Here is a 23,854-nt window from a genome sequence, read left to right on the forward strand (position 1 = left end):
ATTGTTTTAATAATGGGACACATACTGGCAAAACAGTATATTTTTTCCCCATGTGTGAAAATTAAATTGAGTATGTACATAATTTTATAGGCACGTCGCACACGTAGCAACGACACAACATAGACAACATATACACGTAACAAAGACACTTTAACAGACAAGTTACATATTCAAATAGCAACAAAACGTTGCATATATACAATACGAAACAGGCATGACGCCATATTTTTGGCACTAACGGAACACCATATTACAGTGCATTTTTGGCAAGTCCCGTAGCGATCATGTGTAAAAATAATAATAACAATAATGCCATTTTCCAGGTGTCTGATGTTTACTGCTAAGGCTGAGTGAAGTGCCGGAAGTGAGTCATTCTGTTTCCCCGAACGCTTCCGCATAACCCATATTTAGCACCCCATACTTAGGGCAAAATCCACTAAGAATGCGCCGCCGCCGTTGATAGAGCCAAAAATTGCTCTTCATACTGTATGCACCTGCAGCTTGCTACCTCTTAACATCTTCTTCACTAAGGATATTGCTCTAATCCAGGGGTGTCACATTCATATTAGGTCAAGGGCCACATGGAGGAAAATACATTACCAAGTGGGCCAGATCGGTAAAATTATGGTATATAACTTAAAAACAATTGAGGTCAATTATACACAGATTTTCGCTATTTGTGGCCCAGCCCTACATTACGGGTTCAACTCTAATTATATTGTTCCATAAAATAACCTGAATGCAAATGGAACGCAGCAACACTTTGCCTGTATGAGTTCCAGACGTGTTATAGCTACCTGTTTTGCATATATATTGTTCCTAGAATTCATTGTGTGACGCAGTTAATGAAGCTATAAGGACATTAATCCTTGTCATATGTGTTTGTTACCAGTAATTTAATTTGTGTCGTATTAACACGTTTATGTCGTCTATGATTATATTTTATTCTTTAAACAAATCGTAACTTTAGGTGGTGTGTAATAAAATGACATCCAGGGCAATTCCATGTACAAGTTGCATTGCTCATCTAAGGATTGCTTGTGAAATTACGAATTTATACATTTTGATTGTGGCCATCTGATTAATTGGTCCGACTACAAAAATGTTTTACTTTACAAAATCATCTCGCGGGCCGGCTTAACCCCCTGATTCGGCCCACGGGCCGTATGTTTGACACCACTGTTTTAATTATATACCAGCACAAACACGCCCACAAATTATCAGAAAGCAAGCTTGGACCGAGGAGGTGCAAAAGTGTTTTCCCTCATTAAGCGCCATTAACCATTAAGGAATACAATGACAATGTCATTCATTCATTTAATGTCCATTAAAATAGGCTACAAATTATTGGTGCAATCATTTTTATATTTTCAAAGGTTGACATGGGCATATGTAGAGAGATATACACGCGGATTTTCATATAGCATAATGAAGATTTATTACATCTGTTACATGCAAATGATGAAGGCCAGACTGAGCTGCTGGTTTTGGTATGTCTCCCCTACAACTCCCTATCCCCCACCATCAGTATCACAAAGAGGAAACTCAAATAAAATCATGTTAATTGTGTGTGGCCATCAGGTGGCAGGCATTCGGGGCATGTTGATTGCCAATAAACGTCAAGACAGCCAGGTGAAGACCTTCATCACCTACAACAAAGGCAGAGATTGGAGGCTCCTGCAAGCCCCGACAACTGACCTGGATGGAAATGAAATTCACTGCATTCTGGTAAGACACAGTGATCGCTATGCTTGTGGTTAAAAACAGATGTGAAGAAGGACAAATACATTAATACCACAGAGCAGGAAGATGATGTGTGTTAAAATTAAGATGAACATGTAAATGTTTATTTATCCGACCTGGTAATTGGTATACTGTATGTGCTGTTTAACAATCTTTCAACAGTAGGTAGGTATCCTTCCTACACTAAATTAGAATAGTCTAGTTAAGTCTCAACACTGTTTCAAATGTATAATCCTATTTTGGTTTTATTTTCTAGCCTTTTTGTTCACTTCATCTTCAACTACAAACTTCAGAGAACCCCTACTTGTCAGGCGCAATTTCCACGAAGAGTTCTGCTCCAGGGATTATTGTTGCCACAGGTAGGAAAAAAGTCAACATGTACTTTAATTTATTCAATTACAGAAATTTGCCAAATAGTAATTGAAATATTTTCAAATGGTATGTATTGAGTGTCAAATCAGTTTGTAATTTGATGCAGGGTTGGTTTTAGCACCATACTCATTATATATACATTAATTACAATTTATAAAAGCAAGCAATTCCCTCTCACAGGTAAGAGCATTGAGCAACAGCAAATGGCCATATTGCTTGAGAGAAGAAAAACAAAACAAAGCATAGCCATTTAGAATATATAAGAATATATATAAGAATATATAATCCCAAAGCAAGAATTTCACACATTGATTCAATTATGTTAATGATGACAATAGTGGCAAACATCATTGTGGTGTGTGTGTGTGTGTGTGTGTCCAGTGGTCTCTTGCTAGTTCACGATTTGCTTATCGAAGATTCACTACATTGCAGATTTCTATTTGGGTCCAAAATTACGGAGTTTATCTTGGTTTGTACCTTGCTATTTTGCCGGGTTTTTTTTTCAGAAATTATTACCCCCTCAATCCCCCTGCCCCTTCTCCCGGATTTACTGTATTCTTAATTTATGATGCTATTTTTCTCATTACGTATACAGTATTTACAAAGGGTGGGAACTGTGTAGTGGCTTTGTTATGGCTCAGTTGAAGCATAACGCGCCCCCAAAAACAAAAAAAAAATGTTTTGTGTGTGTGTGTGTGTATTTATTTATTTATTCTAAATAAAACATCGTTTTGTCCCGATGGTTAAATTAATTGAATTGAAAGAGCAAGGTGTTTTTACGTATTTTAAGATAAGTCAAGGTTGCACTGAGATGCCTGAAAGTAATTATGCATGGGTGGCAAAAATCTGCGTTTGTCATCATATTTGTGAGCCTGCGAGTGATCATTAAAGAAGTCTGCATTTCATTGTGGCTCTGATGAAGTGTTCCTTGATACCCCAGGGTGTACAAACAGTATATCTAGATGAACAAAATCACCGGTGCTGAGTTTGCACAGCATTTCTGATGTTGTATATTTGGGCGGCAGTGGCGCATCTGTAAGGATTTGGGCTTTGGAACCATAAGGTCATAGTTAGAAAACAAAAATGCAACAAATAATAAAAATAAATCAAATGGAAACTAGATTTTGGAGAGATGCTAGTCTGCTTCCTGACTACTGTCAATGTGTCTTTAAGCAACCCAAGTTTCAGAGTTGCATCATCCCTGTGTGATCTGATTCTTTGTCTGGCATGCGACACAACAGATACAGCAAACTGCAAGTCGGCTTTGCCCTTGAGGAATTGTAATATGCATGATAAAAAAAATCAAGTAAATTATACAGTATATTGTATAATGTATACTGGTGGTCTGGACTTTTCTTTTGCACTTTATTTGTGTGATTTACTTTGCTGGCTGCACCTTTTAAGATATCAGCTAGTGCAAAGATCGCATTATGTTGTCTGAAAGCTGCAGGCATCCATAAGGGAGAACTTGCAGTCTTCTATTATTTACATGAACTGAAAACCAGTTTACAGCCCTGAGAGTAGAGCATGAGGAGCATTATAATTGCATACATGGTGGGATTGAATAATTGCCTGTCTGCCTTCCGTGCTGTGTTAAGTATGCAACACTTGAAAACATATATTTAAAAAAAAAAACATTCTAACATTTTTCAAACAATTAGGTAAGCATAACTCAAATAAATCTATGTAATAATTTGAATGTCATTATGTCATTGCCTAGCTGTTGAAAGTTAGGCTTTTATGTTGTCTATGTGACAAACACTATCTGCCTCATAGGTTATGGGTTTGAATTTGGGCTCTAATCTTTCTGCGTGGAGTTTATATGCTGATTTCATGCTTACTTCAGTAAGTGTGAATGGTTGATTGTCAATATGTGTCCCATGTTGGCTGAAGACAAGTCTATAGGCCTGTCTCAATAATTATTTTTTCCAGACGATATATTTTGCCCAAAATCTAAGATAAACATATAGTATTGTTTGTTTGTTTTTTAATGCCACTGTGTAGTGATGATGTTAGAGCCAAAATAATTAAGTGCAATTATCTTTCAATTCTCAAGGTCATTAAATATTGGTATTGTACAACAATTAAATATCTTAGATACAAAGTATAAATAAATATGAATCAGGCTCTGCTAAAAGGAGAAGTGAACCCCAACATTTTCTTTACAGTAATATGTTGTATGCAGCCCGACTAGTCCAAACACGGGATTTTCAGTCAACACTGATAAAATGAAAATTGCAAAAGTTATACCAATTTATAAAAATACTGAAAAACTTTTTGTGTCAAATTACAGACCTGTTTCCTAACTCAATTTTCTAAAATGCTTGCAAACCTTTTCCAGAAATACCTGATGCCTTTGTTGAAAAACATGATTATTTAAATTACCTCCGGTATGGCCTCAGCAACAAGCAATCAACAGACATGCTATGGATGGGTGTATTTATTGACTTATGCAAAGCACTTGATACTTTTGACTACTCATTGTTCACATTTCTGCAGGAGTAATGTGGCATGAGAGGTTTTGCACTTAAATGGTTAAACAGTTGTTTATATAATAGGTTTCATTATGTAAAAATTAATAATACTGAATCACACCTGAGAATACTAACCTGTGATATTCCACAGGGTTCAGTATTGGCAGCTAAGTTATTTATAATTCAAGGATCATTTTAAATATATTAAAAATTGCAATGTTCACTGATGATATACATTTATTTTGCTAACATGAAAAACTGTAGAAAGGGAATTGATTGTGTTAAAAAAAAAAGGGTTTGATTGTAATAAGTTATCATTAAATGGAAAAAACTAAATTTATGGTGTTTAGTGGTATGCAGCTCAACTGTGATATAAAAATGTATTTAAATGGCATTGAAATCGAACGAGTCACTGAAACAAAGTTTTTGGGAGTGATCATTGATCCTAAACTGTGTTTTATTGAATCCACTAAACGTAAATTAGCTAAATAAGTGGCTGTTCTATCTAAAGGATTTTCTAGATAAGAAAAGATCTATATTTATTATACTCTTCTCTTTTGTCACCTTGCATGTCTTTTTGTGCTGAAGAATGCGAAAATGTATACAAAACAAATATAGACCCAATTATTAAATTGCAGAAAAAAAGTGAAAAGAATAATGTGATGTTTTAATACAATTTATGGATATTGTATATTTGAAGACACTGGAAATCATTTTTCATGTAGTGAACAATAGCCTACCTGTTTGTATTCAAATTTTCTTTAAATTAAGAGAACTATCATTTAAGGGCTTTATTTATGGTGAAACATATAAAGTTAAGACCAACATTGTTACGGTGTGTGTGTGGTGTGGAGGACCCAAATGCAAATGCAGGAAACAGGGAGGCGAGACAGGCTAGCAGGAAGTTAGACCCAAAAAAAGGGATTTTATTTCTCAAGGAACAAACCAAAAGGCAGGTTTTGTGTCCGTGTTATTATTTAGGGCTGCACGATATTGGAAAATCATGCAATATATGATATAGTTGATGAATATAGCGATATCAATATTATTGTGACATTTAACATGTGCCTAAAGACTTGACATTTTTATTATCTAATGAAATAATTAAATGTTTTCATTTAATTAATTGTAATTGCCTCTGGATAATGTTTCACTATTGGATGGCGGTGCACATTTTAGTTAGGGGCTTACTGGTCAAATTCAGATAAAAGCATAAAATTCCATATGAATCGATATGTCTGTGATTTATTGTGCAGACATATTATTATTTGATATTACAAATGTATTTCAAAAGTAAAAAGTAGGTCAGCTTTTTTACATACCTTACATTGTGAGCGTTCAAATAAGGACTTGTGCTGTGTTGTCGGTGGTCCAGAATTTTAGCTCACTGTTAGTGTACTGTGCTCCCAAACCTAAGAGGTGGTCCCCCCTCTATTTTTTTGTACAGAGGAATACTTCAAACAGTTATAATGCATGGCCTTTTTTAGTAAACTTATGACATAATAATAATAATAAAATAGTACAAAAAGAGCAGCTGTTAGACAAACACATGCCTTAGCGCTATTTGGCTATTACAGTATTTTTATTTATTTTATTTTTTTCAGAGCTCAGTAATGTTCATTCGGTAATTTTACCAATTCAACATGTCATCATCATTGCTCAATTTTTTTTCTCTCTCTTTTTTAATTTTATTTTGTATGTGCATGTGTGTGTGTAAATGTGTGTGTGCATATGTGCGTGCGTGTGAGTGTGTACCCATTAGTTCACCTAAAACCTATTAAAAATTCCCATACCGTTCACCTAAACCGAATACTTCAGAATCCAGCTAGTCGTGAGGTTGTCAGGAGACCCGAGGAAGGATCAAAGAAAAGAAAGGAAAGTGAAATCCATCACCGACCAGACATTACCTATTACCGACCGGGTTACCAACCAGAGTCTTTCACCAACCCCAGAAACATCTAAATTCCAACAAATTAGGGAGACCTCAAGAGACCAAAGGAGAAAGGAAGGAAGGATAGATGAAGCAGAGTGAGATCCACAGACATCAGCCTCCACCGATTCAACGACCAGAGGAAGAAGCAGATTGTGTTTGAATTTCGATAGATGCTGGTGTGGTGGATCTGGCATGCGCGAAAACCTCCACCAAAGAGGGGAGCCGTCGATCCCGGCCAGGACAGAGCAAGCACAACCCACCAGCCCACAGCCCCCGCGCCCCTCACGACCCATCCACCCCCGCCATCCACCACAACCCAGCCTCACCCGTCCCCAAACCCCCAGACCAGATGTAGGTTAAAAGATTCTATACGTAGACCATGTTTCTATAAATTTTGATATTTGGTTTTTATTTGAGGCAGATATTTTTTCCATTAAAATGTGATTTATGAGGAGGTTAGACTATTGGTCGATATTCAGAGTTTGTTTATTTTTCCAGTTAACAAGAATAGTTTTTTTTCGCGATAGTAAGGGCTACAAGTGTAAATTGAAATAGTTTACGTGGTAAGTCAGTTGTTGTTAGCTCACCTAGCAAACACAAGTTTAGAGATAAAGGTATCCTACAGTCCAAGACAGCGGAAAGTTTTTCTAAGACTTTAGTCCAGAAATACATAACCGGAGTGCATAACCATAAAGCATGAAAATAAGTGTCTGTAGTGTTTTTTAAACACTGGAGACAAATGTCGGAGTCTGAGAGTCCCATTTTCTTCATCATATATTGAGTAATGTATGTTCTATGGATAAATTTATATTAGATAAGTTGTAAATTTGTGTGTTTTGTCATTTTAAATGCGTTTTCACAAACTTGAATCCAAAAGTCAGATTCCGGAGCTATAGACAAGTCTGTCTCCCATTTTGAGATGGGTAAAGACATTTTATCAGTACACGAAAGTAACTTATATCTTTTTGAGAGTTTTTTTGTTGTTGTCGGAGAAAGCTTGGTAATATCTTTAGCTAAAACAGGCGGTTGGAGCGTACCTCGATGTGTTGGAATTTGTTTCTTTATCATACTTTTAACTTGCAGATAATGTAAAAAAAATTCAGTTTTTTATTTTGTATTTTTGGTGCAAGGATGTATATGATATAAACATATTATCTGAGAAAAGATGGTGGAGATGTGTAATTCCTTTCTGCTCCCACACACCTAAATAAAACGATTGGTTGTTAAGTTGAAAGTCGGGGTTATGCCATAGGGGAGAAAGCCCGCAGGGCTCCACTTGGGCTTTTGTCATTTCTAGTGCCTTCCTCCAGGCAGTCAGGGTGGCGGAAGTCATTGTTTTTTTTAAAACAATTGTGTCGCTTAATCGATGTTGTAATAAAGAGTAAATCTAGAAGTCTGAGGTTATTACAATCCTTCTGTTCTAGTTCCAGCCAACAGTTAGTATCTCTGTTGGGTTGTGCCCATAGAATGATATATTGTAGCTGGTTAGCTATATACGGTAGTAGTGCATAAAATTTGGTGCCTTTGGATTTACTTTTCTGAAGAGTAGATAGACTAATCTTTGCTTTTTTTTTCATTCCAGTAAAATTTTGTAACGGCCGAGTCCAACAACTGGAACCAGTTAGCCGTAGGTTTAAATGGAATCATTGAGAAAAAAATAGTTTATTTTGGGTACAACTTTCATTTTAATGATGGCTATTCGTCCTATTAGAGAAATAGGAAGATTATTCCAGCGCTCCAAGTCACTATAAATGCTATCCAGAAGTGGAGTAAAGTTTAAATGAATTAAATCAGTTAATTTAGGTGAGATTTTTATGCCTAAGTATTTTAAATTACCTATAGAAAAAGAGCAATGCGGGTCCTGGGTTGCAGGGTTCCAGGAATTTTCTGTAATAGGTAGTAGTGTTGATTTTGTCCAGTTAATAGAATAATCTGATAAATGTGAGAATTTAGTTATTAAATTAAATACTCCCCCTAGCGAAATAGCAGGCTTTTCTAAGTAAAGTAAAATATCATTGGCATATAGATTAATTTTGTGTTCTATTACCCCAGAGTGAATTCATTGAATCTTTCTTTCCTGGCGTATAGCTAATGCGAGCGGCTCAATAAATATTGCAAATAATAAAGGGGACCGTGAGCATCCCTGTCTTGTGCCTCTTTGTAGAGTAAAACTCTGAGATATAATCCCATTAGGAGTAACTGTAGCTTTAGGAGAATCATATAATACTGACACCCAGTGAATAAATGACTTCCCAAAGCCAAATGTATTTAAAACAGCAGAGGAAGGACCAGTTAACTTTGTCGAAAGCTTTTTCTGCATCCAATGATATAATAACTGCCTTTTTATCATGCCGCTGTGACATTCTAATAAGGTTAAAGAGCCTCCTAATATTATTAGTGGAGTGACGACCTTTAATAAAAGCCTGTTTGGTCGCTATGAATGATTGCCGAGATTACTGTTTCTAGTCTAGATGCGAAAGCCTTAGTGATAATTTTCATTTTAGTGTTTAATTTGTGAAAACGGCTATTACAGTATTAATGCCTGCTGTACACTGCCTCATCAATAAATGTTTTTTTTTTAGTTGTGTGTGCCTATGTACCGATAAGACACATGCGAACGAAACTGAAACAGTCAAACCGTACCATTTCAAACTGTTTTCAAAAGCCGTTACATGCGTATGAATGCCAACTTTGGTGGTTGACGTATGAAAACAACCACGCATAAATGACTATCGAGTCGAAAAGTCTGTATAGCAATTATCATGACAGGCCTACTAATCCAGAATCTGAATGGCATTAGTGGTCAAAATTATTGCTCTGTGCATGTTGGAAAGCAAAGTGAACAATAATTAGCTAATGACTGCTCCTCGTGCTGGTTGTCATCAAACTACCCAGAGATACTTTCAAGTGAATAACAGTTGAAAGCGATCATGAAAGTAGGCGGATGGCTTTGCTCCAGTATTTATCTTAATATTTTAACAATCTGAGTGTTAAAAAAAAACTCACGCCTAGTTTTCATCAGTTTCTTTTTTTTAGTTACTTGCATGATTAATGGCTACTCTCAGAAGCTTTGATACATTAATCTACTGCAGGCACAGCACAGCAGAAAAATCCAGGGATGCCTACTCTCAGCATGCTCCTGGAATCCAGCCAATCTGAAGTAAATTGCTCGACAGGGGGTGTAGAGAGAGAGAGAGCTTGCTTTTATATGTTGTAATGTGGGATGAATAAGCGGCCATTGTATATTAGATGATTTTAGAGAAAAGTTGAACTATGCAATAATTATAATTTAATTTAATGATAATGTTTACATACTGTTAATATGCAGCCTCCCGCCAACCCCCACCCACCTTCACAATTAGTTTTTTGTTCTGTCATATATTATGTTGATTGCAGGGAATATTGGAGCAGAGTTATCATACAACAATGTTGGCATGTACATATCATCTGATGCCGGAAATAGCTGGAGACAGGTGAGAGTTTCATCTTCATTAAGTAAGATAAACAACTAGCAGAACAGCAACTAGGAGAATCTCACATAATTAAATTTAGTTTACTGTTATTTGTTTTTCTTTTTTGGGTGCCCTACATGTTGGTTGAAAATATCTGTGGTTGGGATTTAGCTAATAGATATATTCTAAAGATGGATGTATGGACAATGGACATTTCTTGTAACTTTTTTTTAACCACTCTATGCTTTTCTATTTATGATCATTAATGTTCAGATTTTTGAAGAGGAGCACAATATTTGGTTTCTGGACAAAGGAGGGGCCCTTGTTGCTGTAAAACAACCTTCTGTGCCAACCAGACACTTACGGTATGTGAATTAGATGTTTATATTGCTTTTCATAGTCACACAATGTTAATTAGTTTTTTATTAACCAAATAGATGGCATGCTGGACGAGCATATCTGCCTCACAGTTCTGTGATTTGGGATTTTAATGTGCGCTTTGGCTGTTGTGTTTAGCGTTTGCATGTTCTCCCTGTGCATGCATACATTTTTTATTGGATACACTGGCTTCCTCCCACATTCTAAAAACATATTAGGTTAATTGAAGACTCAAAATTGTTCTTAGGTGTAAATATGATTGTGAATGATTGCTTGAAGTCGCAAAGACATTCACCAGATGTTCGCCAACAGTTTTATTGGTCACAGACCGTTTTTCTTGGCAAGAAAAGACCTTAAAACTGTTGGTGACAACGTTTGCGACCTTGAACGAACCCTGACGAAAAATCAAAATTTTCTACCTTCGTAAACACAACTTAACGTCCCCCCGGTAGTTTGAGCCCTATTGAGTTGCGAACGTTGACGAACGTTGCAAAAGTTGTGTTTCGCCAGAGTTTGACAGGGTTCGGAATTGATCGGAATATGTCGCTATTGTGTTTGGAGTTATCCGTAGTTGTCGCCATTGTTGCAAGGAAATTTTGAACATGTTCAACATTTCCCTGCGAATCCATTGTTTCGCCAACATGCGCATTTGTTCGTAATCCCGTCGTAATTCATCGTAATTTGTCAGAAAAGTTATTTACAATGTCCCATTCATTAATTTACTGTGACGCCCATATACTACGGTGAGAGAGCATTTGTTTTCAGGCGAAGCGCGCTCTGTTTGGAGAAGTGCAGCCCTGCTTGGAGCATCACACTCATTTAAATCATATTTCAAAAACGAAAAACAAAAAGCTAGTTTGGAGATGCTTACGCAGACACGTTAGGACGATGACTGACTGGACAAAAAAGTCCAATAATTACATTACAACAAAAAATCTGATATGTGGGTCAATTTGGCTACGTTCACACTGCAGGCAAATGCGAACCAGTTCGTCTTTTTTTGCCCAAATGGGACCTGTATCTGACTTTTTTATGTCAGTCTGAACGGCTCAATTCCGATATTTTAATATCCGACCTGGGTCACTTTCATATGTGGTCCTAGATCGGATACGTATCCGAATTTTTGCAATGCGGCCGCAGTCTGAACGGCCAGGTGGTATATATCCGAACTCGACGTCATCAAAAGTCCAATATGCGCTCCGTGCGGCCAGGCGTATTAAGCTTGATTTATGGTTGACCCATCCGCGAGGTTCACTCAGCTCGGGAAACGTACGTGAATCGTCAAAGTTGTTTCGAGTAACAGTTGTGACTTTATATTTGACTTTAATTTAATCCCACTTGAAACATGAAGTATTAAGATGACATTTGTGGTGGTGATAATGGTAATTTAGCCACGCAGACGCAGATTCATTCTGCGCGGCAATGACGTGACGTCTTTGTTGGGGGGGGTGGAGAGGTCTCCGTGAGTTGAGGCGCTCTAGCAGGCTCTCCTCATTTTCACAAAATCTTATTTCTACCTCCTCCCGCATCACTCCTCTGTAGATATGAGATGGGAAAAATATGAGCCCCGACAACGAACTTATAAGAGTCCGTAGCCCTGACACACTGGACCATACAAACACAGTGTTGTGAGTGACATTATATCTCCTTCTGCGCATGTGGGTCACCTTTGGAGATGCATTACGTCCACACAGCAGACCAGAATGAGGTCGCAATTAATAGGTAACTTTGAATGCTTACTCGAAAAAATCGGATTTCATCAAAAAATCGGAATCAAGCATTGAGACCTGCAGTGTGAACTCAAATTTTAGGTTAATATGCACATTGTCTCAAATGTCGCTCTTACATCGCAAAGACATCGCAGATATGTCGCAAAATGACAAAGACAACAACCTCATATTTTGCTAATTCAATATTGACAGTGTTCGGCAATGTTCGCAGTTCAGTAGTATATGGCTTTTAGCCTCCTCTCGTCCAATTGGGAATGGTGGGTCAGCTTTCAGCCCAAAAAGGGTAACTAAAGTGAAACCAGCCATTTCAGTTTTCCTATTTTTCATCATGTCAACTCTAATTTAAGAGTGATGCTTTTTATCTCACAACCAATTTCCATGCAAACTGCCAGCGAGCTGTATGCTGCCTGCATATTGCTGTGGCACACTTGACTTTAACTGTTGGGTACTCAGTGAACACTTTGCAACCCAGAATCTCATAATTGGTATATATCCGAGCTATCTCCGTTGTCAGTGTTTTAGCCAAATGAAGGCAGTGAGGGACTTATTTTTTTTCTTTTGTGACTGCATGTGGCGGGGTGTTCTCGCCTCAGCAGTGTTTCTGCACGTCACACTCAGGTAGTCCAACTTGTTCTCACTTCAGCTCCAGTGTTGGGATGTTGTCAAAAACAATAGAGCTCATTTCCCCAAATGATAAACGCTCCCCTTGCATGGCCTCCCTCTCCTTCAGCAGTTGCACATGAAACGATGAATGTTAGTATGTCATGTTTTCTGATGAAAAAAAAAAAGTGTATTTAATGGTATTTAATTTAATAATCAGACAATTATAATACTTAATATATAATATATAATATATATAATATAATTACTTAAATTTGTTACTGCTAATTACACAGAGGTTGAGTCTTGTCTGCTGAGACTAGCTAGTGACTGTGATTTGTGATCACCTTAATCCTCTCCTATGACCAAGCTCTAATAGAGAGTGTCTGTTTCCGTGTCATTGCTGTTGCTGGGTTTGTGATGGGAATGCGTTTTGACACACATACACAGGGTCAGCTTTGACGAAGGGAGGCAATGGACCCAACACAGCTTTTCCTCTGTGCCTCTGTTCGTGGACGGCGTTTTGGTAGAAGCTGGGGCAGAGAATCAGATTATGACGTAAGTCAAACAAATTCCCTAACTGCAAACATTATGTTTGAAATGCTTACTTTTTTCAGGATGTGTTGTGATGTTCAAAGTTAAAAAACATTTTGCACATGTGAGATTATCTCAGTTTTTGCAGCACTTCAAAGAGAACAAGGGGCTGTATGATACTTATGGGCACGCCAGGATTTAGTCTTTTAAGGCAGCATTTTCAAATGGCATGTTAAGGGTCATTTAGGAAATTTGTTACACTTTTAATTAGGGATGCACAATAATGCTATTTTCAACCGATACCAATAAACCAGTAATTTAGAAAGTGCTGATGTTGACTACTTATAAGCCGATAACTGTTTGCAAAATTAACTTGAATACAAATATACTTTTTGAGTCCTCCTATACATGTGTATATATATATATACAAATACATGTAAACATTGTGTGAAGCACCATAAGACTGAATTTTATAGATTTTTCTGCTTCAAAGACAACCAGTAACTCTTTTTGAGTTTGCCAAAACAAAACAGTCATGTTATAAAAATGCAACAAAAAACTGTGAGAGTAACATTTTGGGGAGAGACCGTAAAGAAAGCCCACACTGGCGACCGCCATGTCGCCATGATGCATCTTCTGTGAACACGAGCTTGCGCGCATTATGACGTCACAAATATGCAACTCTGCCATAGGAGAGGAGAGGGGTTGAGGAGTTGGGCGCAACTTGAGCCACAACCACAACAGATGGACCAACGTGGTCCATGTTCATGAAACCTACAATTTCTTCATCTGCTTTATCTGTATGACGTCAAAAGGGTTAATAATTGCCGATAATGATCAGCCATGGATATTATCGTGCATCCCTACTTTCAATGGCATAAAAAAAATTCAATGTACCACAGAAAGCACAACATATTTATATATATATATTTTTTAAACCAGATACTTATAAAAACAATTCAAATGTCAATGGTATTTTTAAATCAATGGATGCATCTCTAAATATAGAGGTATTTACACTTGTCTTTGTTTTTTAATGTGAATAACTGTACCTGGATTGCTTGTGGAATTTGTTTTGTACAATTTGTACAACTCCAAAATTAACTAAAACTCTGTTTTCAGCATTTGCATGTACGTACTGCATGGAAAATCCAGAATCTTGCCTCATTGGTTTAACAGTGATAGTGCTCACATTTCCTCCATATGTGTAACTACTTCACCCAAACGAGGAGGTTATTTCTCCACGAGCGACTACTGTTAGCATGAAATTTGATCACATTTTGCGTGTAGCTTGAGTCATATCATTATCTTTTGATCATAATTTGCACTGTAATGCATAATTCTGGCACTTATCCAAAACACAGTTTGACCTAGGCAAGGGTCTCAGTTTGACTGCCACCATTATGTTTGTTGTATTAATTTTCCATTCTATCCATGTTTTTTGCCTTTATTTAACCAGGAAAAAAAAGAGAGAGAGACAGAGAGAGAGAGAGAGAGACGGCATATGATGTCCTTAATACAATACATTTACACAACATCAAAACACATAGGGCCCTATTTTTGTTCCCGTTGCAAGTCCAGCACAAAGTGCAGTCTATAATTGTAAGCAAGGCTGGAGTTTTCTTTCTTTTTTTTTCTTTTTTGGTAATTTAGTTGACGGCTGCAGCTCGCAATTGTGCGCTATTATAGGATGAAATTTTCACGGACTCACGACCAATGGGGTTGGCATCCTTCATTTGCATTGAAATCAAGACGGTCTGGACCGCGGGCCGTGTTTGACATGGCGCCCCATCTACCCTCATCCCCCGGGTTGTGACGCACAAATGTTCTATTAAAATATCTCTAAAATAATCATGATGGAAATTTGTTCAATGAATTGATTTTTACAATTATGATGAGGGATTGTCCCACACTGTTGCCATATTTATGAATGAAATACGATGACATCCACCATGCTCGTGTCTATCTGCCTGCACCTCCTTCAAATGCACCAAAAAATGTATTTTGATCATCTACACTGCAAACTAGGCCTGCTTTTAGGCAGTCTAAAATGTAGTCTACTTTTTGAGACCAAACTGGCAATGCGCTGATGAACGCACAAGGCTAACACTTGCCCTGGCACAAAAATTGAGATGTGCCCCCCTTAAGGTTGAGCGCCGTCTACTTTCTGTTACCAAATTGCCAGATGCGCTGGGGCAGCTGTGTTTGCCGAAATGAGCAGGTAGGAACAAAACAGCCCCAAACAGCGGAGGATTGTGTTTGTGTGGCTTCACAGTCACAAAAATTGAGATGTGCTCATTTTTACGTCGAGCGGACGTGTGCCAGTCTACGAAAATAGAGCCCATATACTGTAAAATCAGATGTCTCGAGATGAAACAATTACAACCACCAAGGCTATTAAAAATAGTTTGCAGAGACCCATTATCTAACACTAAGCTCATTTTGCATCTTATTCCAGTCAAAGGAAATAATACAGCAAATTGCCTTTTCCCTTGAGGTATTATATGCCTGATTTAAAAAATCTATTAAATTATACAGCATAGAGTATAGTGTATACCTCTTACTTTTGGGACTGACAAGAGGAAGCGATCCTGTGAATAAAACTGCAAATAGATTGTATTGTAAATGAACGTGGCAGTGAATAAAACGGGTTGAAGAAAGAGACAACCAGCCAACACGGGAGTAATGAAGGGAATAATGAATACATAATGTTAAGTTTGAGATGGATATGAGAGATTGTTGGGGCTACAAGTTATCTTTTGGCTTTAAAAGATAATGAAGTCTTGATTGTCGAAAAGTAGCCAAATCTAACTTTAAACTTATTAACCAGACTTTGAATATAGGGAATGAAAGTGAGGGAACTGTCAATAATAAAACCAAGTATTTTGTACTGTACTGAATATTAATTGTCTTTGTGACGGTTACAGATAAGCTGGAGCGTATGCCAGCTGACTTTGGGCACGAGATAGCGTACGCTCTGGACTGGTCACCAGCCAATTGCAAGCGCTTTCAAACAGCCTTAGCTGTCACAAAGCGCTTACAGAAAACACAACATAAATAACATATAACATTAACAGCAAAGCAATACAATGTAGAGTCTAAAATTAAGAAGCATAATTTTGAAATGTGGGAGGAAGGAGACCCACGCAAGCATTCTCTGATGACACAGCTATCGTCAGCTTGCTGCAGGCCGGCGGTAGCCCACTGGACTATTTCTCAGAAATAGAGAAATTTGTCCAGTGGTGTGACCGGAATCATCTTGTGCTCAATGTGGGGAAGACAGAGGAGGTGATATTTGATCCAAAAACTGTGGGTGACCACGGGCCAGTCGTCATTAAAGGCAATCACATCAGCCAGGTGGGTTCATACAGGTATCTGGGGGTCCACATTGACAACACACTCAGCTGGAGGGTACACGTTGGTCTCTGCTCCAAACTCCAACAGCGTCTCTATTTCCTACGCAGACTGAGGGTCTATGGAGTGGAGCAGAGGATCATGCTGTTGTTCTACCGGGCTGCATTGGAAAGTATCATCAGATACGGCATTGCGGCCTGGTACGGCAACCTGACTGTGCAGTCAAGGTCACAGATTGCCGGTCTGGTGCGGACTGCCATGAAGATCATGGGGGTCGGGAATCATCCTTCCCTACAGATGCTTTATGAGCAGTCCGTCACCAGACTGGCACATTCTGCATCATGAGTTCCAGCTACTGCCTTCCGGCAGGAGATTCAGGGCCCCCAGAACCAGGCTGAACCGCTACAAGAACTCATTCCTGCCGACATCCATCAAATTACTTAATAACCGACATTAACTAAGTGGTGCAATATATATCTATAGGAGTGTGTGTGTATTATTTATTTTAATTATCTCTCTCTATTCTGTTGTTTTTCTCACTGTAAACTACTGCTACACTTCTTATTTAATTTTGATTTTATCTCTTTCTATTCTGTTGTTTTTTTCCTTACTGTAAACTGCAGCTGGACGGAGTCCAGGAAAAAGTTCCCCACGGGGAAAATAAAAGTATATCGTATCATATTTGAGAACATGCAAACTAACACCGGATTTGGATTCAAACCCACAACCACTGAGCTAGCCACTCATCCACCAGCTCAGTGGGCTAGTGGTAGAGTGTTCTCCCTGACACTGGGAGGTTGTGGGTTCAATCCCTGTCCGGGTCATACCAAAGAATATAAAAATGGGACCCATTTCCCTCTCTGCCTGACACTCAGCATAACGGGTTGGAATTGGGCGGTTAGATTACCAAACGAGCGCAAGCCCTTGCTGCTGCTCACTGCTCCCTCAGTGGATGGGTCAAATGCAGAAAACAAATTTCACGTTTAAGTACAAACCATGGATGCTTTTCTAGGTCCACATTTTTTTAGTTTTCATTTTCATCTATGAATCATTGGTTTCATGTTTCCCTTATACCAACCAATACTGTTATTTTACCGTAAAACCCCTTCAAACCCATAGATGATTGCAGTAGACATGACATATTTGCGTGTCTACACCAATAAAACGCATAATTTGCATAATGTCAACACTTCTGGTTCATGATTGGATCCTAGCTAACCAATCACAATCATGATGTTCATGTTAAAAATGTTACATAAAACTTGTTAAGTTTACTACACGTTACAGCCATACTATCCTGGCGTCCACTATAACAAATAAAAACATGAGATAACCTCTCTAAAAAAATTCCATGTTGTTCTTATGTGGGAAAAGTGACAAAATCAGCAAAAATATGCCCAGCAGAAAAAAATGTGGGTCTGAATGGGTTAAAGTTAGGGGACAAATGTTGCTTTGTATTAATAAATAGCCCACCGTTATGTGAAATAATGTCATGCATGTGGATTTCCGTGTAAATGTTATAGCTTTTCCTAAAATAGCTACTTTACTTTACTTTACTTTACTTTAACCCCCTCGCTCAACATTTAAATGTCAAGGGTTTTTAAAGTAGCCATAATTTTATGCATTGTTCTTCAGATTTTTTGGACACTTCAGCCACCGCTCGGAATGGCAGCTCATCAAAATAGACTACAAATCGATCTTTAGTAGGAAATGTACTGAGGAGGATTACCAAACATGGCACTTGCACAATCAGGTAAGAAAAAACACATTCTTCTCGATGTTGCGGTGCATACTGTGGCACAGTCATCACTTAAAAAAATTGTTCTTCCTTTTCAGGGTGAGCCATGTGTTATGGGACAAAAACAGATTTACATGAAACGCAGGCCAGGGAACTACTGCATGCTCGGTAAGGACTACTCAAGAATCCTCTCTGCTGAGTCCTGTATTTGCAGAGCACATGATTTTGAATGGTAAGCTGAACCATAAAAACATGTTCTATATCATATTCAGTTCACATTGAGAAGCACTATATTTAAGGGCTCTACTCTTGCGCAAGATGTTGTGTAAATCTGTGCAGGAGCAGACTACCCCAAGTTTTGGTAGTTTTGCACACCCATATAAACCAGTGCAACATGGCACATTTATAAAAATAATAATAATACACATTTAAAAAAAGGGTATTTTACATGAGACAACTTGTTTCACCCGTCAATCGAATTGCTTCCTCTCATTCCTGTTAAATGCCATGTGTGAGAGGCATGGCAGCAAATGACGCTGATTTGCGTGAGTCTTGCGGTTGTTTGAGGCACGTAAAATATGTTTATAAGGAACTACAAGCAGACCTCCACAGGTGGATGATGTAAAGTTGACTAGGGAGATCTGTAAATTGGCACTTGGAGACCACCTTCCACACAGATTGTACGACACGTACAATCTGTGTGACAACCCCCATACAACCCGCCCTCCATAGCTGTGCCCCAGTCAGTGAGATGATTTTAAGAAATATAAAATAAAAGATGATAAAAATGATGGGTTCAATTAATTGATTCCTGCAATGATTCAGAGGGCATGATGCATGCTGATGTCATATTTACAGTATGAATGAAATACCATGACATACACCACGCATGCCTGAGAAGTTAAGAATCAGTTTGCCTGCTCTTCGATCAAATTAAACAAAATCTCGTTACACTACCTGTGCCAGTAGTTAGATGTGGTTCCAGAAGGCGTAAAGTTTAGCATTTAAAGACACAGAAGCAAATACAATTTGTCTCCGGTTTTATAAATCACATTGTGTGTGCAAAATTATTTCATTTGCATTTACTCCTCTCTGTTTTTTACCACGTCCGAGTTCAAATGTACAAACTGAATTGCACAGTGCTATTGTCTGTTTGGCACAAATTAAATAAAGACCTTAATATCTTAACTGCTGTTAATCAGAGCAATCAGAAGTCCTAAAAATTCTCTCTACTCAACCTCAGCCAGAATGACCATTAACTTCCTGGTCACCTTTCTGACCAAGGCCTACAATTTATATGATGTTCACTCAGCTACAACATCACAAGAAAACAAAGGCGGTTGGAATACTTTTTGAGGGCAGACTGCACTTGACAGAAATCTGAATTTTGCTTTAAAGAACAGGTAGATTTTAAAAACTGTGTAAAACTGTACAATTAAAGAGAAGACAATATAACTTGATGATCAGTCAACTGTTCTGTTCTATGCTATCATATTTGTGTGTTGCAGCTCTGGAAATACTGCAACAAATACTACAAGATGAAGCAAGAAAACTGTTTGTATTGATAAATAGTAACGACACTCAGTGTCATTAAAGCACACTTAAATACAAAGTGAGCAGTTCATTTCCAGCCTTTTTTTCTCTCTCAATATTTACAGGGTTAGGGTTTTTCAAATAATGTGCTACATTTTAAAATGTTTCCAACAACATGCTAATAATGTTTGACTCCAGTGTCAGAATAAAATGTGATGTTTGTTATTGTTCCAATTAAATGATGGGAAAGGAGTTTGGAAGTTAATTTCAATTTGTATGTAAATATTTAATGGTATTCCTTTTTGTTTCATAACAACACAGACAAGGGCTACACCAGCCTTATAGTGTGGTGTAAATATTTTTTGTAGTGACAAAATGAGCTAAGAATTGTTTCTGGCAAAACTAATCAGCATTAAGCATTAAGTCAGCACTATATTATTTCTGGGCCAACTTAGGTCTTTCCTTGTGTGTGTGTGTGTGTGGGGGGGGGGGGGGGTTGGTCATTTTTTAATTATATATATTTTTCTTTCTTTCTTTCTTTCTAATTTATTTGTGTTGGTTTCACAAGAATACAAAAACAGCCCCCCACCCCCCCCCCCCCCCCCCCCAAATTGAAAAAAAACCCCATCTATGCTATCCAACACAACCCACCATAAAGTCCAAGTCTTACCATAAACGTTCAGAGAGAGTTCTTCGGTGCCAACACTCCCAATACATACGTAATGGTGACAGTATCAGAATAGAATACAAAAATTCTGAATATAAAAATGCCAACATCTACCCATTTTCCCAGTGGCTGACATTTAAAATATAGAACAAACCTCTAGCTCTATCTATCAGCACTATTCCTAAGGATTGTGAACATTTCATACCATAACTAGTAACTGCAAACTTAGTTACTCATTTCATGTAACAAATCTTCTACTTACCCAGGAACGGGTTACTGTGAAACCTCACCCTTTTGACTAGGTGCTTTCCCTCTAGAACAGGATTAGCCAACCCTGGTCTTAGAGAGCGGCAGTCCTCCATGATTTAGATGTATCCCTCCTCCAACACAGGTGATTCAAATGATCAGATCAGCAATCTCTATAGAGAACCCTGATAACAATCCTCACCTGTGTTAGAGGGAGACATCTAAAACATGCAGGAATGTGGCTCTCGAGGAACAGGGTTGCCTACCCCAGCACTAGAAAGTAGTGATGAGAAAATGAAGCTTCATTAACCATGTGCAATAGGTTTTTACTCATCTAGATGGTTCTCTTGGTTTAAAGATAAAGACTAGTGAAATGAAAATTGATTAAGGGTGTATTCAGACCTGCACTGTTTGGTCCGCTTTAAATGGACCAGAGTTTGTTTCCCATGCTGATCCGAACCTATTGTGCATGTCGGAATTTTTGGTCCAAACAAGCGGACTAAAGGACTTTTCTGGTCTGAATACACCCTAAATTTCCACTGCATCTTTAAACCAAAAGCAACATCGAAAGGACTAAAAATACATCACAAGTGGTTCATGATGCTTCATTTTCCTACCACTACTACTACCTTTAGATTGATTTAATCAAACTCTATTTTGCATTCCCTTCCGATTACGTTGGACAGGTGTGAACAAAGCAAACGCAGACAAAATCAACTGGTCTTTGACCTCATGCAATAGCAGAGGTGCCCAGGTGCCCTATCCAGCCTGTTTTCCATGTCTCCCTAATCCATCACACCCGCATCAAATTATGAGCTCATTAGCGAGCTTTGCAGAACCCGGATAACGATTCTGATCTAAAACAGGTGTGTTGGAGGAGCGAAACATGGAAAACAGGCTGGATAGGGGCTCTCAAGGACCCGACTTGGGCACTCCTGTACTATTGGTTTCAAGGCAAAACAAGAGACAATCTTCACAAATGGAGGCTTGACACCAGCCCATGTGGAGAAACACAAAATAATGAAACACAGACTTTGAGATTGCCATTTGGATCCTCATCGCACTGATCAAGACCTTATTGAATTAAAGTAGTATTGCCTTACAATGGGTGACGTTTTGGCGCAACAAGATATGACGATGACAACGGAGCCACACTGTTGAAACATGTGGCTTGGCATTGTCTTGCTGGAATAAGCAGGGATGTCCCTGAAAAACATTGCAGCATATGTTGCTACAAAACCTAGGCTGTATGTACCTTTAAGCATTTTTCCCCATCTCAGATGAGCTTGGCCCAGAGAAGCTTGTAGCGTTTCTGGTTGTTACTGACATACATTAATGGCTTTCTCTTTGAATGGTAAAGTTTTACAGTAACTTGCATTTGTAGATGTAGCAACGAACTGTGTTAACTAAGCCCAATATGATGTTGGCTTTTAATACAGTGCCGCCTGAGGTATCAAAAGTCAGTGGCATTCAGTATTGATTTTCAGTCACTTTTTTCAGCCACTTATATGCAGAGTTTGTCCAGATTCTCTTTTGATGGTATTATGAATCCCTTGTATGTTGTACGTAAGACCTTCTGCGATGATCCTTTTATACCCATTTATGACACACCCATTTCCTTCCTTAACTTGTGGAATGAAACCAACGTTTTTGTTTGTTTGTTTTGTGCATTGCTCAACTTTGCCAGTCTTTTGGTGCCCCTCTCCTAGCTTTTTTGGAACTTGTTGCAGGCATACATTTAAAAATATATATAGAGAGAGAATATTTGCAAGAAACAGTAACATTTGTCAGTTTGACCATTAAATACCTTGTTCATATAGTGCTGTATGCAGTATTTTTCCCCCAAACTAGACAAGTGAAAAAAGGCTCCCATACTGTATTTCATGTGCCTGTCTTCATAAATAATCGTGTGATGCAATTGGTAAAGGCCAGATTAAAGTTTTGGGGTGCACGCCTACAATTCTGAATTGATCCTTGATAAAAGCTATTCATAAATCATTTTAGTCCTGAAAGTGCTCCTAATCTAAAAAGTGCCAAGGGCGGAGAGGGGGACTTAAAGAGGCTTAAGCACACAGCAAAACGGCCCAAAGATTCAAAAGATTTCTTACCTTGCCTGATCAGGGAACATGTCTCAGTATTGGGTGACAACTATAAGATAAATATTTTTAATTAGGAATAGCTTCATTGAGACAGTCTTTTCAAGTATTTCTTTTGAAATTGACAATTACTCTCATTTTATGAGTCTCTTTTGCCAGGTTTATTTTTCAGCTTGAGCCACATCTGGCTTAAAGCTGCATTCACAAATATGTTTGAATATTAAATAATGATGTTAATAGAACTTTTACCAGTAAGGATCTACAGTATGCACAGCAGCTGCAAACTGTAGGTGCAGGTGTAATGTTATGACACTTGCCAGTCTTGCTTCAATAAAGCAAGATGTAGGACTGATGCAATAGTGCAATAAGTATTGCTAATGAAGCAATTATGGTAGGACTTTGTAGTTGGAGTAGCTCCAAAGCTAAAGGTATGGACCTGACAATCTTGTTACCTTTGTATATTTCTTTTTGTTTGTTGTAATTACTAAATCAATTACATGGTCATGGTTATCTGGTTAGGTAAATTGTGAGATTGCTTTGTGGCATGTAAATCATTTGCAACTGGCATGTAAGAGATTATTATACTTATAATGAGACATACTCCTCTCCAGATGTGTGTCCCTACATAGTGTTCCACATATTGGGCTTCATATTTGTCAACAGCAGCTCAAATCAATACTTAATAATGGTGTGAGTCTATTCAAGAGTGCTCATCAATTGTTACAAAATAGAAACCAGATTACAATTTAGTGCAAATTGATACTGATCATGTCTCTTGTGTATGCACTTTGTTGTCTGGCAGTGACTATGGATATGAGCACCGCGGCAATGGGAACTGCAGGCCTTCCTTTTGGTTTAATCCCTCCTCAACCTCCAAAAGTTGCAGTCTTAGTCAGAACTACCTCAACAGCACAGGGTCAGAACAGCCTGACTATCCTTTTTCTACATATTGCTAGCTTTTTGTAGAGCCTCGTAAAGGATCATTATATACCAGCACTCCACCA

General features: G+C 38.1%; 1 protein-coding gene across 5 annotated transcripts in view; it reads left to right on the forward strand.

Moving 5' to 3' along the window:
• The window catches only part of sorcs3a (sortilin related VPS10 domain containing receptor 3a), a 300,196-nt gene that overhangs the window by 239,009 nt on the left and 37,333 nt on the right, over positions 1–23,854 (forward strand). For all 5 annotated transcript variants that reach the window (XM_077570516.1, XM_077570517.1, XM_077570515.1 and 2 more), the window contains 8 exons: positions 1,582–1,728; positions 2,000–2,102; positions 9,919–9,995; positions 10,248–10,339; positions 13,133–13,240; positions 18,206–18,323; positions 18,407–18,540; positions 23,653–23,766. In XM_077570516.1, coding sequence (XP_077426642.1) covers positions 1,582–1,728; positions 2,000–2,102; positions 9,919–9,995; positions 10,248–10,339; positions 13,133–13,240; positions 18,206–18,323; positions 18,407–18,540; positions 23,653–23,766 — 893 coding nt within the window. The remainder of the gene's footprint in view (positions 1–1,581; positions 1,729–1,999; positions 2,103–9,918; positions 9,996–10,247; positions 10,340–13,132; positions 13,241–18,205; positions 18,324–18,406; positions 18,541–23,652; positions 23,767–23,854) is intronic.

The sequence above is a fragment of the Vanacampus margaritifer genome, chromosome 7, assembly GCF_051991255.1.
Source record: "Vanacampus margaritifer isolate UIUO_Vmar chromosome 7, RoL_Vmar_1.0, whole genome shotgun sequence".
NCBI lineage: Eukaryota > Metazoa > Chordata > Actinopteri > Syngnathiformes > Syngnathidae > Vanacampus > Vanacampus margaritifer.